This window comes from Phoca vitulina, unplaced genomic scaffold, assembly GCF_004348235.1.
Source record: "Phoca vitulina isolate PV1807 unplaced genomic scaffold, GSC_HSeal_1.0 scaffold15, whole genome shotgun sequence".
Taxonomy (NCBI): Eukaryota; Metazoa; Chordata; class Mammalia; order Carnivora; family Phocidae; genus Phoca; species Phoca vitulina.
The window spans coordinates 6,494,070-6,506,891 of NW_022589718.1; the positions used below are offsets into that span (position 1 = coordinate 6,494,070).

General features: G+C 49.8%; 1 protein-coding gene across 1 annotated transcript; it reads left to right on the plus strand.

Moving 5' to 3' along the window:
- Positions 1-3,597: 3,597 nt before the first annotated feature.
- Positions 3,598-7,435, plus strand: ADRB3 (adrenoceptor beta 3). The gene is made up of 2 exons (XM_032413542.1): positions 3,598-4,916; positions 5,612-7,435. The coding sequence occupies exons 1-2, from the start codon at positions 3,721-3,723 to the stop codon at positions 5,631-5,633; spliced, it is 1,218 nt and encodes a 405-aa protein (XP_032269433.1). The 5' UTR covers positions 3,598-3,720; the 3' UTR covers positions 5,634-7,435.
- Positions 7,436-12,822: the final 5,387 nt, after the last annotated feature.

The window sequence follows — 12,822 nt, forward strand, 5'->3', positions numbered from 1 at the left end:
GAAGATAGACAGGGTAAAGAAAGGGGAGAAACTTCCACCTCATTTGTGGTCTCTTTCAAGAACTTTAAAGCAAGATGGAGAGATTATAAATCATAGACTATAGCACCTCTAACACACGTAGTCTTGGATGAGGTATAAGGCTCAGTCACCTGAACTCCCCTAGGCTTCCTTATACCCTATCACATAGGCACACACACACACACACCCAGTTGTGATGTGCATAAGACCAACCACAAGCTACTCAAGCAAGGGAGGGACAGCAACCCCCCTTCCTTCCCCTGCACCCCGTTATTAGAACTTCTACCCAGCAGGCAGCCTCTGCCTGTTCTGGTTCTACTGACCACATATTCTAAATCACAGACCATCACACAACTGCCTTCTTGCACAACAGGGTTACTTGCCTGCCTGGAGCCCCCAACACATCAACAGTCCAGGGGGCCTGAATTCGGCAGCTTCAGAGGCGCACATTCACTGCTTCCAAGGGCACAGAACAAAGGTCATCTGGGGCCCCGGGCCAGGGTGAAGCTCTCTCTGGGCACTGTATGCTTCTGCCCAGAGTTGGATGACCTTTACAGACTAGGCAGCTCTAACACCCCTGGGGCCAGTCATTAGGACCACTTCCCAGAGCAGCAGGTCACTTGCCTCCAACCTCTATCTGGCCATCAGAAATGATGGCAACAGTATAATGGGTACATCGCCTGGGGAGGGTAATTTGGCAATAAATTTTAAATTGCAAATATATGTACCTCATGATACAGCAATTTTGTCTTTAGGAATGTATTCTACAAATTCAGTCACACACAGGTGAAATGACATGTTTCAAGTGATTCACTGCAACATCAACTATTAGTAGAGATTGGAAGTAAATCAGATGTCCACTAGCAGCCAATTGGCTTCATAGAGTATGGTATAGCCATGCAATGGAATATTAAAAATGGGACGTTATTGCGTATTGGTATGGAAGGATTACAGATATATGTTATTAAGTGAAAATAAGCAAGGTGCAGAACAGTGGGCATATTCCACTATCATCTGTGTAGAAAGGAGAGGACAAAAGCACATATATTCATATTGACTTGTTTACATATAACATATCGCTGGAAGAAAAAACAAGAGACTAAGGGTGATTACTCCTAAGGGAGTTGAAAACCCCTTGATGAAGGCAACTTTCTATCATGTGCATTTGGAACATTTTGATGGTTGAATAATGTGAATGCATTACCTATTCAAAAGATTAAGTGAAAAAACACAAAAGCTGGGAAAAGAGAGAACAAAGTGGCAAAGGGGGGAGCCCTTCTCTCTGTCAGCCTCTTGGGCAGGGGGAGGCCAGACTAGGAATGGGAGCGGGACCGGGCGAGCAGAGACAAGCATGCCAGGTGCTTAAGCATTGCTCTGCTTGCTCATAAAAGCCTTCACTAACTGGGGCCTGGAATTCCTCTGCTCACACTCTCCTTCAGTTATTGGCCTAATCAGACCCAAACTCAAGCACACTCATGTGGCTTGGGAAATCTTGTCTTTTTTGAAAATGTAAACATTTTTAGACACTTGGTCAGAATACGAGGTCACCCCCTAAAGCAATGACATCCTTTGAAGTTGCTTGACTTCCTTGCCCACTTACCTCACCCAGCCCCCCAACTCTGATGTCCTGGAAAAAAAATTGCTGAATGACCTGTATTTGTTTTAGAGATTACTCTTTAAGAATCTTATGATATCCCTTTGAGATAACTGGCAACACTCTGGGGTGTTGCAAAACCCAACTTGGGAGTGATTGCTTTGATGACCAGCAAGAGGCCACAGCCAAGACTCAAGGCCAAGTGGGGCCTACACCACTCGGGCAGGACTGGGGGTGGGGGGCAAAGGCTAGGCTCTTGATCTCCACCCATTGGGCAGCTCCGTGGATCCAAAGACCTGCTTGGGGTACTGCATGTGTGTGGAAGGCATTGGTTTGGGGGCCACGGACAAACCCTGCTTGTGGGTGAGCTGCTGGGTCCCTGGGAGACAAAATTGGTTCTTTCTCCTCAGGGATAATTTTAAGTCCTCACGTCTCCTCCCAACCCCTGGCTCAGCCTCCCAGAGGGATTGCTTCCACCAGTGACTATACAACGTTCTTTTGAAATATAGAGCTGTTCAAATGAGACATGTGAGGGTATGGCCCTGGAGGCATTTTCCATGATAATTTTTCTCCTTTTGTCCCATTGTTACAGGCGAGGAAGCAAGACAGCTCCAGGATCAGGTTTTCTGATAGGACTTAATAAAGGTATTATGTCTTCCTGCCTCTCACCTTGAACCCAGGGGCTTCTTTTCCAGCCTCACCTGCCCACACCCTGCTTGACAAGAACTGGCTTTGAGATTGGGAGAGCTTGGCTGGCAGAAGCAGCCTGAAGTCTGGGGGAGAGAAAGAGCTTTGGGCTTGTCAGGTGAGGGAGCCTCTGATGGGGCTGTAGGAGAAACTTCAAGAGGCCTTATGATACTAGGCCTATCCTTTCACACACTAGAAGATGCAACATGTGAATTCCTCAGCTGAATGTCTTCTAATTTTTAAAAGTTCATGAATAAAACCTTCAAGGAAGTAGAGTGAACATTTTACTATTGGGAGGGTAGTGATGGAAGATTTGTGGATAGCTGGGGGGTGATGGTGGACAGGCCTCATGCCTTAACCTCAAACCCATTTGTTCACTTTCAACATGTCTTTAAAGAATTTTAAAATGTAAAATATTAAAGAATTTTGAAATTTAAAAATTTTAAAGAATTTTAAAATATAAAATTTTAAAGAATTTTAAAAGAACGGACTCATCTAGAAATTTCCTAGGTGGAAAGGTGTGTGGAAGGGGCAATGTGCAATGGGGAAGATGGAGAAATCGAAACTCTCAGCATCCCAGACTACATGAAGCCAAATCAAAATTTAAATCAGTAGGCAATGCTAAAGATTCCTGGAAAAAGTCGAATTTCTCCAGTAACTGAAAAGAGCAAGAACAACAAAAAGACAACAGAAGACTGGAGGAGCAGGGAGGGTAAATGAAATAGAAGAAGGGAAAGGGCACAAATCTTATCAGAATGAGGTCTTGGGAGAAGAGAGAAGACACTAGCTGACCTTTTTTACTTACAATATTTTAGAGAAGGACACTCAGGTAGATGAGGTGGTACCGTGGATCATTTTGCTTGCCCTGGGAGGGTTACCTTTTCCTCTGACAAGGTAAGGTGGTGGTGGGGGAGTGTGTGCGGGGCGTGGTCTTCATTAGTCTTCAGCTAGCGTTGCTGCTGGATCTTCCCGGGGAATTGGTGCAGAGTTCCAAGAAATCAGTGCCGACGGAGTGCTGCGCTGAGTGGGTGCAGTGGTTATAGCAGGAGTGGGCACAACGGGGCAGAGAAGTCCCGGTGTCCGTACTCCAGATATGGTTAAAGGAAAACTCAGACATCCATCTCTCTTCCCTCCCCTCCCTCCAATTCCCTTCCTGACGCCCGGGCGTCGAGACTATTGGCCGCTGCCCCTTTAAGGGCCTCCACTCCTCCACTCCTCCCCCCCAACCCCCCCCAAGCGGTGGCACAAAGCGGGTTGGGGGGGGAGGCTGAGCGTTCTCAGTCGGTCAACTAGGGAAGATGGCCCAGGCCGAGGAAATCGCTCCCACGCCCCGTTGTCCCCTCCCCTGAGCAGGGGGAAGGGACCCATCTAGAAGGGAGACCCCCTCTCTCTTTCCCTCCCGCCCCACGCGCGCCGCGGGAATGGCTCCGTGGCCTCACGGGAACAGCTCTCTGGCCTCGTGGCCGGCTGCCCCCACCCCGACGCCCAGTACTGCCAACACGAGTGGGCTGCCAGGGGTGCCGTGGGCGGTGGCCTTGGCGGGGGCGCTGTTGGCGCTGGACGTGCTGGTCACCGTGGGAGGCAACCTGCTGGTAATCGTGGCCATCGCTCGGACACCGAGACTCCAGACCATGACCAACGTGTTCGTGACTTCGCTGGCCACAGCAGACCTGGTGGTGGGACTGCTGGTAGTGCCGCCGGGGGCCACCTTGGCGCTGACTGGCCACTGGCCGCTGGGAGCCACTGGTTGCGAGCTGTGGACCTCAGTGGACGTGCTGTGTGTGACAGCCAGCATCGAAACCCTGTGCGCCCTGGCCGTGGACCGCTACCTGGCAGTGACCAACCCGCTGCGCTACGGCGCGCTGGTCACCAAACGGCGCGCCCGGGCGGCAGTGGTGCTGGTGTGGGTCGTGTCCGCCGCGGTGTCGTTTGCGCCCATCATGAGCAAATGGTGGCGCGTGGGAGCCGACGCCGAGGCGCAGCGTTGCCACTCCAATCCGCACTGCTGCGCCTTCGCCGCCAACGTGGCCTACGCGCTGCTCTCCTCCTCCGTCTCCTTCTACCTCCCGCTTCTGGTGATGTTCTTCGTCTACGCGCGCGTTTTCCTCGTGGCCACGCGCCAACTGCGCCTGCTGCGCGGGGAGCTGGGCCGCTTCCCGCGGGAGGAGTCCCCGCCGGGGGCGTCTCGCTCTCTGTCCCCCGCCCCGGCCGGGCCGTGCGCTTCGCCCGCAGGGGTGCCCTCTTACGGTCGGCGGCCCGAGCGCCTTCTGCCTCTCCGGGAACACCGGGCCCTGCGCACCTTGGGTCTCATCATGGGTACCTTCACTCTCTGCTGGTTGCCCTTCTTTGTGGCCAACGTGATGCGCGCTCTCGGCGGCCCCTCTCTGGTTCCCGGCCCGGCTTTCCTGGCCCTTAACTGGCTAGGCTATGCCAACTCCGCCTTCAACCCGCTCATCTACTGCCGCAGCTCCGACTTTCGCAGCGCCTTCCGCCGCCTCCTGTGCCGCTGCCGGCGGGAGGAGCACCGCGCCGCCGCCTCCCGGCCTGGCGACCCCTCGGGCGCCCCTGCGGCCCTGACCGGCCCCGCGGAGAACAGGCAGCGCCCACCCCTCGACGGGTAGGTAACCGAGGCGAGGAGGCCGACGGCTCAGGATCAGGAAGCATTCGGTGTCTCTTTTGGTCATTTCGAGTTTGGGGTTCGGTAGGATAAGGTGGGGTTGGAGAGGTCTCTGCAGCGAAAGAAGGGGGGACATGGAGTAGGGAACCAAAATGGAACCCAGGACCCTTTCTTCTCCCGCATCCGAGCCACCTGCCCCAGGGTTGAAGCAAAGGAGGACAGAGGATTGTCCTTCACCCCAGGACCCACCCAGTGTGCGCCAGGAAGTGTGGCTCTATCCTGAGCCTGCCTGGTCAGCTCTAGATTTTCTAGCTCCGTTCTTTGGCCCCCCAGATTTCTTGCCACCACTTGGGCTGGCTTTGACTTGCAGAGGAGACTAGAGGCCTTCCCAAACTCTCGGCCTCAGCTTTGGTTTCTTTGAAAAGTTTGACAGCTACGGAGTGATAGTGAGAATCCCCTTGGGTATGAAGGATAAACGGGAGTGGGGGGACCCGTGAGTGTCAGTTCTCCCTGGAAGGAGCAGGGCTGGGTTGGAGTTGGGGGTGGGTATTTTGTGGCTGGGTGGAGCCCGAATGCTTTTTTGTGTGATTACATACATATGCTTTCCAGGGTCCCTGACTTTTAGTCCTTTCCTCTAGTGCCCCTGTTCCCACCCTGTGCCCCTCACCCCAAGATATGTTATCTCCCTTTTTCAGGGCTTCCTGGGGAATTTCTTAAGTCCTGAACGACAAGAAAGAACTCTGTTGACCCAGAACTTTTGGAAAGCCTCCGGTGCCTGTTTAAAATGAGCCCTGTGGAGTTTCCCAGCTGGAAATCTTGGACCTACAGAAACTGATGACTTGGGCTCAGGATAGGGAGGGGGGCCAGTTGGGGAGGGGAAATCCTTACCAAGTGGGTTTTCACCATCCTCTTGTCTCTCTCTTTCTGAGAGTTTTCTAAACCCCAGCCCTGAACTTCACCACTACCTCAGCGGCCGAAGTATCCAGCGGCCTGAGCTCAGCTGCCTCAAGCAGCGGGACTATCACCTCGCTCGTTTCTGTGCTGTGTGCTTAGGGCAAAGGGAGCACTCCTCCTTTCATTCCTTCTGCTGCCTGCACCTGACAGATCACGCAGTGCTCTTCAGGCTCCGTGGCCTAGGCTGGGAGCGGAAAGCTAGAAAAGGTCCAGGTTTGGAGTTTTGTCCCCAACTCCATCAGTACGGATTTCTAAGCACCAGCCTACCCCACTTTGGACACAGGACAGCTCTGATCTACCTCACAGCAGTGTCAGAAGGACTTCTTCAGGGTTTTCGGGGGCTGGAGGGTGAACCATTAGAATGGATTCCTTCTTTTCCTTTGAACATCAGATTAATAAATAGTACTGAATGCAGTTCATCCCCTGCCTTCTTTTCTCCATTTCTTTCCCCTATAATCCACTTACTCCCTTCTTAGAGCTGGCTTTTGAGCAACGCAATAAATTAGGACTAATCCTTGCCCCTTTCTTCCTCATCGTCATTAAACAAAAGATGAAAATTCTGTTTGGGTGAAGGGGAGTGAGCTTGAGCCTTTGCCACTCCTGCATCCCCATCTTTCCGAAATTCATGGAATCCAGTTGTAAGTGGGTAGCAAAGCCAAGCTGCGCAAAGGACTTGAGTGCAGTGCTCATGGGAGAACGCAGTTTGCTGTGCTCAGGAGCAGGGTCTATGGGGTATACGTCAGCTCCCATGCTATAAGCCAGTGGTGCATTCGTAAGACCCCATTGCCACTGGGAACGAGTTTTGCCTAGTGTTTTGTGTGTGTGTGTGTGTGTCTGGAGGCACAGGGCATTGTTGGTGTTGGGCAAATGTCTTTGGTTATAAATATATTCTGATGTTTCCCGTCCTTTCCACAACCTCTCCCTTTTCTGGGCTGCAGAAATCAGTGTTATCCTTTTGAAGTAAAACTGGAGTTACAAGTTTGAATTAGTTGATAATTTTTCCCCCCTTATTCCAATTCTTAAGAACCTTATCAGGCAGTTTCCTATGGAAAGAAAATTGCTGTGGAAATCGCTGAATCATTTTGTGAGTTCTTATTTAAACTCCGTAAGCAGAGACCGTCATCCAGGCTGATTTACGGGATGGTTAGTAAATCATCAAATGTTTAACGTGCTGTGTTACAGTAGGGTACGATGCACCGGCTGGGTTCAGGGGCTCCAGAGTTACAAAGCTTCGATCTGCCCTGAGGCTAAAGCTCAGTGGATTTCCACATATGGGTGTTCCCTGTGAATTGGACCCAGGCTCTGCTGCTCCCTTTTCTCCAGGAGCCCAGGTTTTATTTCTTAGGATGTTTGCATACCAAAGATGACTTTCTCCTTCTCAATCCAGAGCTGTGTGAGATCTCTGGAGTCTGAGGTGTGGGAGGTTTCTTGGCAGGGACTCAACTTTTGAATGCTTAGTGGAGAAGGCAGTCTTGCTTTGGCCTGGGAAGAAGTATGAGGGCCTCCTCTCTCCATCTCTGGATATTTTTCCAACATCACCGAGGAAAGTTGTCCAGTCAGTCCTAGGCAGGGAAGAAGGATGATGTTTGGGGGGGGGGGGGGAGTGGGGCTCTGGTTTGTAGAAATGTCCTTGAACATTATCCAAGAGCTCATACTGCGTGAGTCTTGCTTGACACACACCCATGTGTCAGCTGTCAGGCCCCTTTAGAGTGTTTAGACTTGCACTGGGCTGTGGACTCCATCTGCAAATTGTCACCAGGGCATCCGACAGATGGAGAGTCAGCCATTCTGGTCATCCCCCCAGCACCTTGTGGCCAGGTATCAGGCTGAGGGAGATTTACACCTTGGATGCCGAGCAGACTGCTTTTGCTAGTATGGGCCCTGAGCACTTGACCTGTGGAAGACAAACAACCATCCTCCGAACCCAGAGAGGTGAAGACTTACAGACCAGTGAGAACGAAAGAGCCTGTGGGACGCTGGCCTTGCTAGAGTTTGTTAGCAGGAGCTGGGCATGGGCAGAAATGATGGGGCGAAGGGGGGTGAGCTCAGTAGAGAGGGAATGAGGAGTGGCTGGGTTTTCCAGAGGTGACTTAACCTTCTGCATCAGGTCATCAGGTGTAACTGCTAAGGAGGAGGCAGAATTACGGTAAGGAGGAGGTTGAGAAAGGCTTTCCTAGGACTCTCCCCATGGCAGATTCTTCTGGGGGATGGTGGTAGGTGCAGGCTGTGGGCCTCATGGGTAGTCATAGGGCTTTAATCCCACACCAGCTTCATCCCTCAACTCTTAGAGAGTAGGAGCAGCTTCTCCCCTTTCATTCGGGAGCACAGGTGAAGGCCACGGGAATAGTGCTCCTTTATGCTTTGATCCTGAAAGCCAATCATCTGGGCCCCCTGGGCTCCCTCTCGTGCTTCCTGGCTGCAGACCTATGTCTGTGTTTGCATGTCTCTCCAGAAGTGGGGACCTGCAATGGGGAGGGGTACAGCTGATGCTCTCCCCCACCCCATGCAAAAAGCCCTGGATCCGCTGTTGGCCAATTAGTTGAAACATAATATGCAACTCAGTTAAATTAGCAGAAACTCCAGGAGGCCATCTAATTTTCATAGCTATTATGACTTTAAGGAAAATCAAAACGCTTTCCTCAGCGTCCTCATCTATAAAGTAAAGGGAGAAAGGTTGACTTTCTCTCTTCTCTTGCCTTTAGAAGGGGAATGAGGGTGCCTGGGATGGCTGGCTCTCCTAAAGCTCTGTGCAGTCCAAGGCAGAGAGAGCGTCCAAGTTTCCGTCTTGCTCCGCCCCAGGCTGGGCGCCCCCTGATGGTTATAGGAGGTACAACAGGTGTGGGCTTTGCAGTGCCGGTCTGTTGACTAGAGGGGCTGCAGGAATGCGGTTTTCCTAAGGCCAGGGACTATCAGAGCTGGGAGAGATCGTAGAAATGATTTAGTCCAGTCCTTTGATAAAGTGGATGAAGAAACTGACTTCTAGAGAGGTGAACTGTAAGTAGCCAAGATTACTGTAGTCTGAGAAAGGCAACACTGGTAGTGTAGAGAGCACCAAATTTGGGTCTGGAGAAGCAAGGAAGGGAGAAGGAAGGAAATGGCCATTTATTGAGCACCGATCCACATGCCGATACCGTAAGAGGTGATCTAGAAATGTTACGTTGAAGTGACAACAAACAGTAGAGCCTCATAGAAATCAAATATCTTTTAACCCAGTCTACCAGACTCCAAAGTTCATTTTATTTCCCTTCCACACACACTGATAATCAGTTATGTGACACTGAGCAGGTTACTTGCCATTTTGTTTGCCTGTGAATCAAATGGAGATTCCATTATTGTTCTACTCAGCTCATGCAGACTGGTTTTGAAGACCAAATGGGAGACTGCATATAGAACAGTTTGGAAACCGATAAGGCTCTTCCGGTGTAGTGTCATCGGAGTAGGGAGCAAGGATTCGTCTCAGGCCTCCTGGTTTTGGTCTGTGGATAGTCCTGCTTCCACAGACAGCCTAGATCTTGGACTTGTCTTTGGCCAGGGTGGGCATGTCCCTCCTGATCTTTCTTCTGCAGGTTCATCCCCGCCTCAGACAGGTGCCCCTGGTTTCATATCCACATCACGGCGCACACACACACACACACACACACACACACACACACGGCTCTTTTTTCACATTCAGACTCTGGTCTGGCCTGTGCCTGACATTTGGTCCTGGTTTGACTCACCCGTCCGCTTCCCACGCAGCATTTGTGATGAGCTAAATCTTAAGGATGGACAGGAGTTTAGGATAGAGGGCACTTCTGGATGTGAGAGCTTTAGGGCACATTATAGGAAAGGTTCATTAGAATTGAGCCCTAAAGAACCAGAAAAGAAGATGATCTCTTAGTTTGCTAGGCCCGGTATAACAAATTCCTTTTCCCATAGTTCTAGAGGCTGGAAGTAAAAAATCAAGGTGTTGGCAGGATCACGCTCTCTCTGAAGGCTCTAGGGGAGGACTCCTTGGTTGGCTCTTGTAGCTTCTCACGGCTGCAGGCAGTCCTTGGCATTGCTTGGCTTGTAGCTGTGTCATTACAACTTCTGCCCCCGTCTTCACACGGCCGGCTCCCCTTGTGTGTCTGTGTCCACATTTTCCCTCCTTTTGTAAGGACACCAGTCATTGGATTAGGGCCCGACTTAATTCAGTATGAGCTCCTTTTAACTTGATTACATCAGCAAAGACCCTATTTCCAAATAAGGTCACGTTCACAGGTTCTGGGGGTTAGGACTTCAGTGTATCTTTAAGGGGGACATGGTTCAACCCACAACAGAGGGTATCATGGGGAAGGAGGAATACTATCATCCTAGCTTTTCCATGTTCATCTTATTCCTGCTGTTTTAAACCCACACTTTCAAGGTTCTGCTTCATCCTGTACTCAGAAGGGTGGTTGGGGTGCTATCTATTCGTGGATTTCCATTTCTGGACCTTTCTTCCCTTCTCCCTGGGCCCTAGATTTGAGAAGCCACTGAGCAAGTCAGACCTTGTGTTTGTTGTCTCCTGTGGACAGAAGTTGCTCTCCAGTCTCCATTCTTCCCTTCTTCCTTTAGTGATAGAACCCCTAAGTTTTAGCTGGGCACATGGTCTTGCTAAAGACATTACAGCCTCCTGGCAGATACAGGTGTGACTGTGTGACTACGTTCTAGCCAATTGAGGTATACAGCTTCCAGGTCTGCCATTAAAGGGAGAGGGCATATCCTCCACATCCGCTTCTCCCATTCCCACTGGCTGGAATGCAGGTGTGATTGTAGGAACTGAAGCAGCCATCTTAGGTCATGACCCTGTGTTACAGGTGGCAGAAGAACCAGATAGGAGGAGCCCGGGTGTTCAAAAGTGTGCAGGCACCATGTCCACCATGGATTGCTTATGCTTAAGACTCTTACATGAAAGAAAAATAAACTTGTATCTTGTTTAAGCCAGAGTTATTTTAGCCTTTTTTTTTTTAAACAGCAGCTGAATCAAACAAATTCATCAATGAAGGGATAATAAAGGAGGGTATAAATGAATGGGCATCTGCTGACCTTCTGTGATGAATGTAGCTTGGGTGACAAAGCTGCCTTGTTTTGGTCCTCTTAGGGCATCCCTGATCTCTGGGAATTGGCATCTCCATAGAGTTGGAGTTCATGTGGCCCCCGAGTCCACCAAGTCTGTCTCTTTGACCTTGATTAGCACAGGGACAATGATCAATGAGTGTATTCATTTTCCAAGGCTGCTGCAACAAGTTGCCATGATCTTGGTGGCTTAAAACAACAGAAATTTATTCTCTCATAATTCTGGAAGCCGGAAGTCCGAAAGCAAGGTGTCGACAGAACTGGCTCCTTCAAGAGGCTCTGAGGAGGAGTCTGTCCCATGCCTCTTTCCTAGCTTCTGGTGGCTCTGGCAATTTTTAGCATTCCTTGGCTTGTTGACATATCTCACTCCGATCTCACCTCTTTCCTCACTTTCTTCCTGTGTCCATGTATGTCTTTTTTCTGTCTCTTATAGGGACACACATCATTGGATTTGGAGCCTATCTTAATCCAGGATAATCTCATCTCAAGATCCTTACCTTAATTATATCTGCAAAGACCTTTAATCCAAATAAGGTCACATTCTGAGATTCCAGGTTGACATATATTTGGGGACTACCATTCCACCCACTATAGTGAGAGACACTTATAAATCCTTTAACTGAGAGTTCTCATCTTGAAGATTATCATCCACTCCAGTCGCCCCTCAGGAAAGGGCTATTCTCTCCAGAAGCTCGTACTCTGTGGTAGGCAGAACTGAGAACTCTGAAGGACCCCTGTCCTCGTATAACTCCCTCCCCTTGAATGTGGGTGGGACCTATAATTTGCTTCTAGGAAATAATAATATGGCAAAGGTGATGGGATATCACTCCTGTGATTATGTTATATTAGATGACAGAGGTGAAAGGATTTCAAAGATGTAATTAAGGTCTCTAATCAATTGACTTAATTAAAAGGCAGATTAGCCTGCATGGGCCTGACCTAATCAGACAAGCCCTTTAAAAGGAGGTCAGAGGTCAGAGATGGAAGAAGTCAGAAAGATACTCTGGCTGGCCTCCATGAAGCTAGCCACCATGAGTTCCACAAGTGCAAGGAAGTGGATCCTGCCAACCACCACGTGAGTTGGAAGAGGACACTGAGCGTCAGATGAGACTGCGGCCCTGGCTGACATCTTCACTGTAGCCTGGTGAGACCCTGAGCAGAAGATCCAGCTCCCCCGTACACAGACTCTTGAGACATGGAAACTGTGAGGTAATAAATGTGTGTTGTTCTAAGCTGTTAAATTTGTAGTAATTTCTTACACAACAATAGAAAACAAATGCAGATTCACTGCACAATTCTGCCCGAAGGCTGCTCTTTATAACAGTCCTTCTCTGGTGGTGTTTTGTTTTGTTTTGTTTTTTAAAGTTTATTTACCTAAGCAATTTCTACACCCAACGTGGGGCTCAAACTCACGACCCTGAGATCAAGACCTGCACACTCCACTGACTGAGTCAGTCAGGTGCCCTTCTCTGGTGGTGTTTTTAAAAGTTTCCCATCAGAAACAAAACTCCAGTGAGACCACAAGCTCAGGAAGATCCCATGACCTGCCATGGTTTACTATTCTTTCAAAGGACTATCAGAGACTCTTGCTTGAGTGTCTGAGGAACGGGGTCCTTTAGTCTTTGTCCTTCATGAAGGCCTGAGGGAATGACTAGTCATTCTATGATTCCTTGGCCCACACACACCTTTTTAAGAAAATGGGAAGCTAAAGGTTCAAAAGTGATTTATTTCTGAGTTGCTAGTGAGGAGCCATCCTTTATACCACAAAGACACAGCAAACACATTTCCCAAAAATCTCTTTAGCAAGAACCAAGAATTGTTGTTTCCACTGTTGGTATTCCCAGAAGGGAGAAGGGATGGGTCACTTCTTCCC

Excerpts from the sequence above, each read along its gene's own strand:
- ADRB3 (XM_032413542.1), top strand. The coding sequence starts at position 3,721 with ATGGCTCCGTGGCCTCACGGGAACAGCTCTCTGGCCTCGTGGCCGGCT. Across the intron at positions 4,917-5,611 it reads CAGCGCCCACCCCTCGACGG|GGCTTCCTGGGGAATTTCTT; the intron begins GTAGGTAACCGA and ends TCCCTTTTTCAG.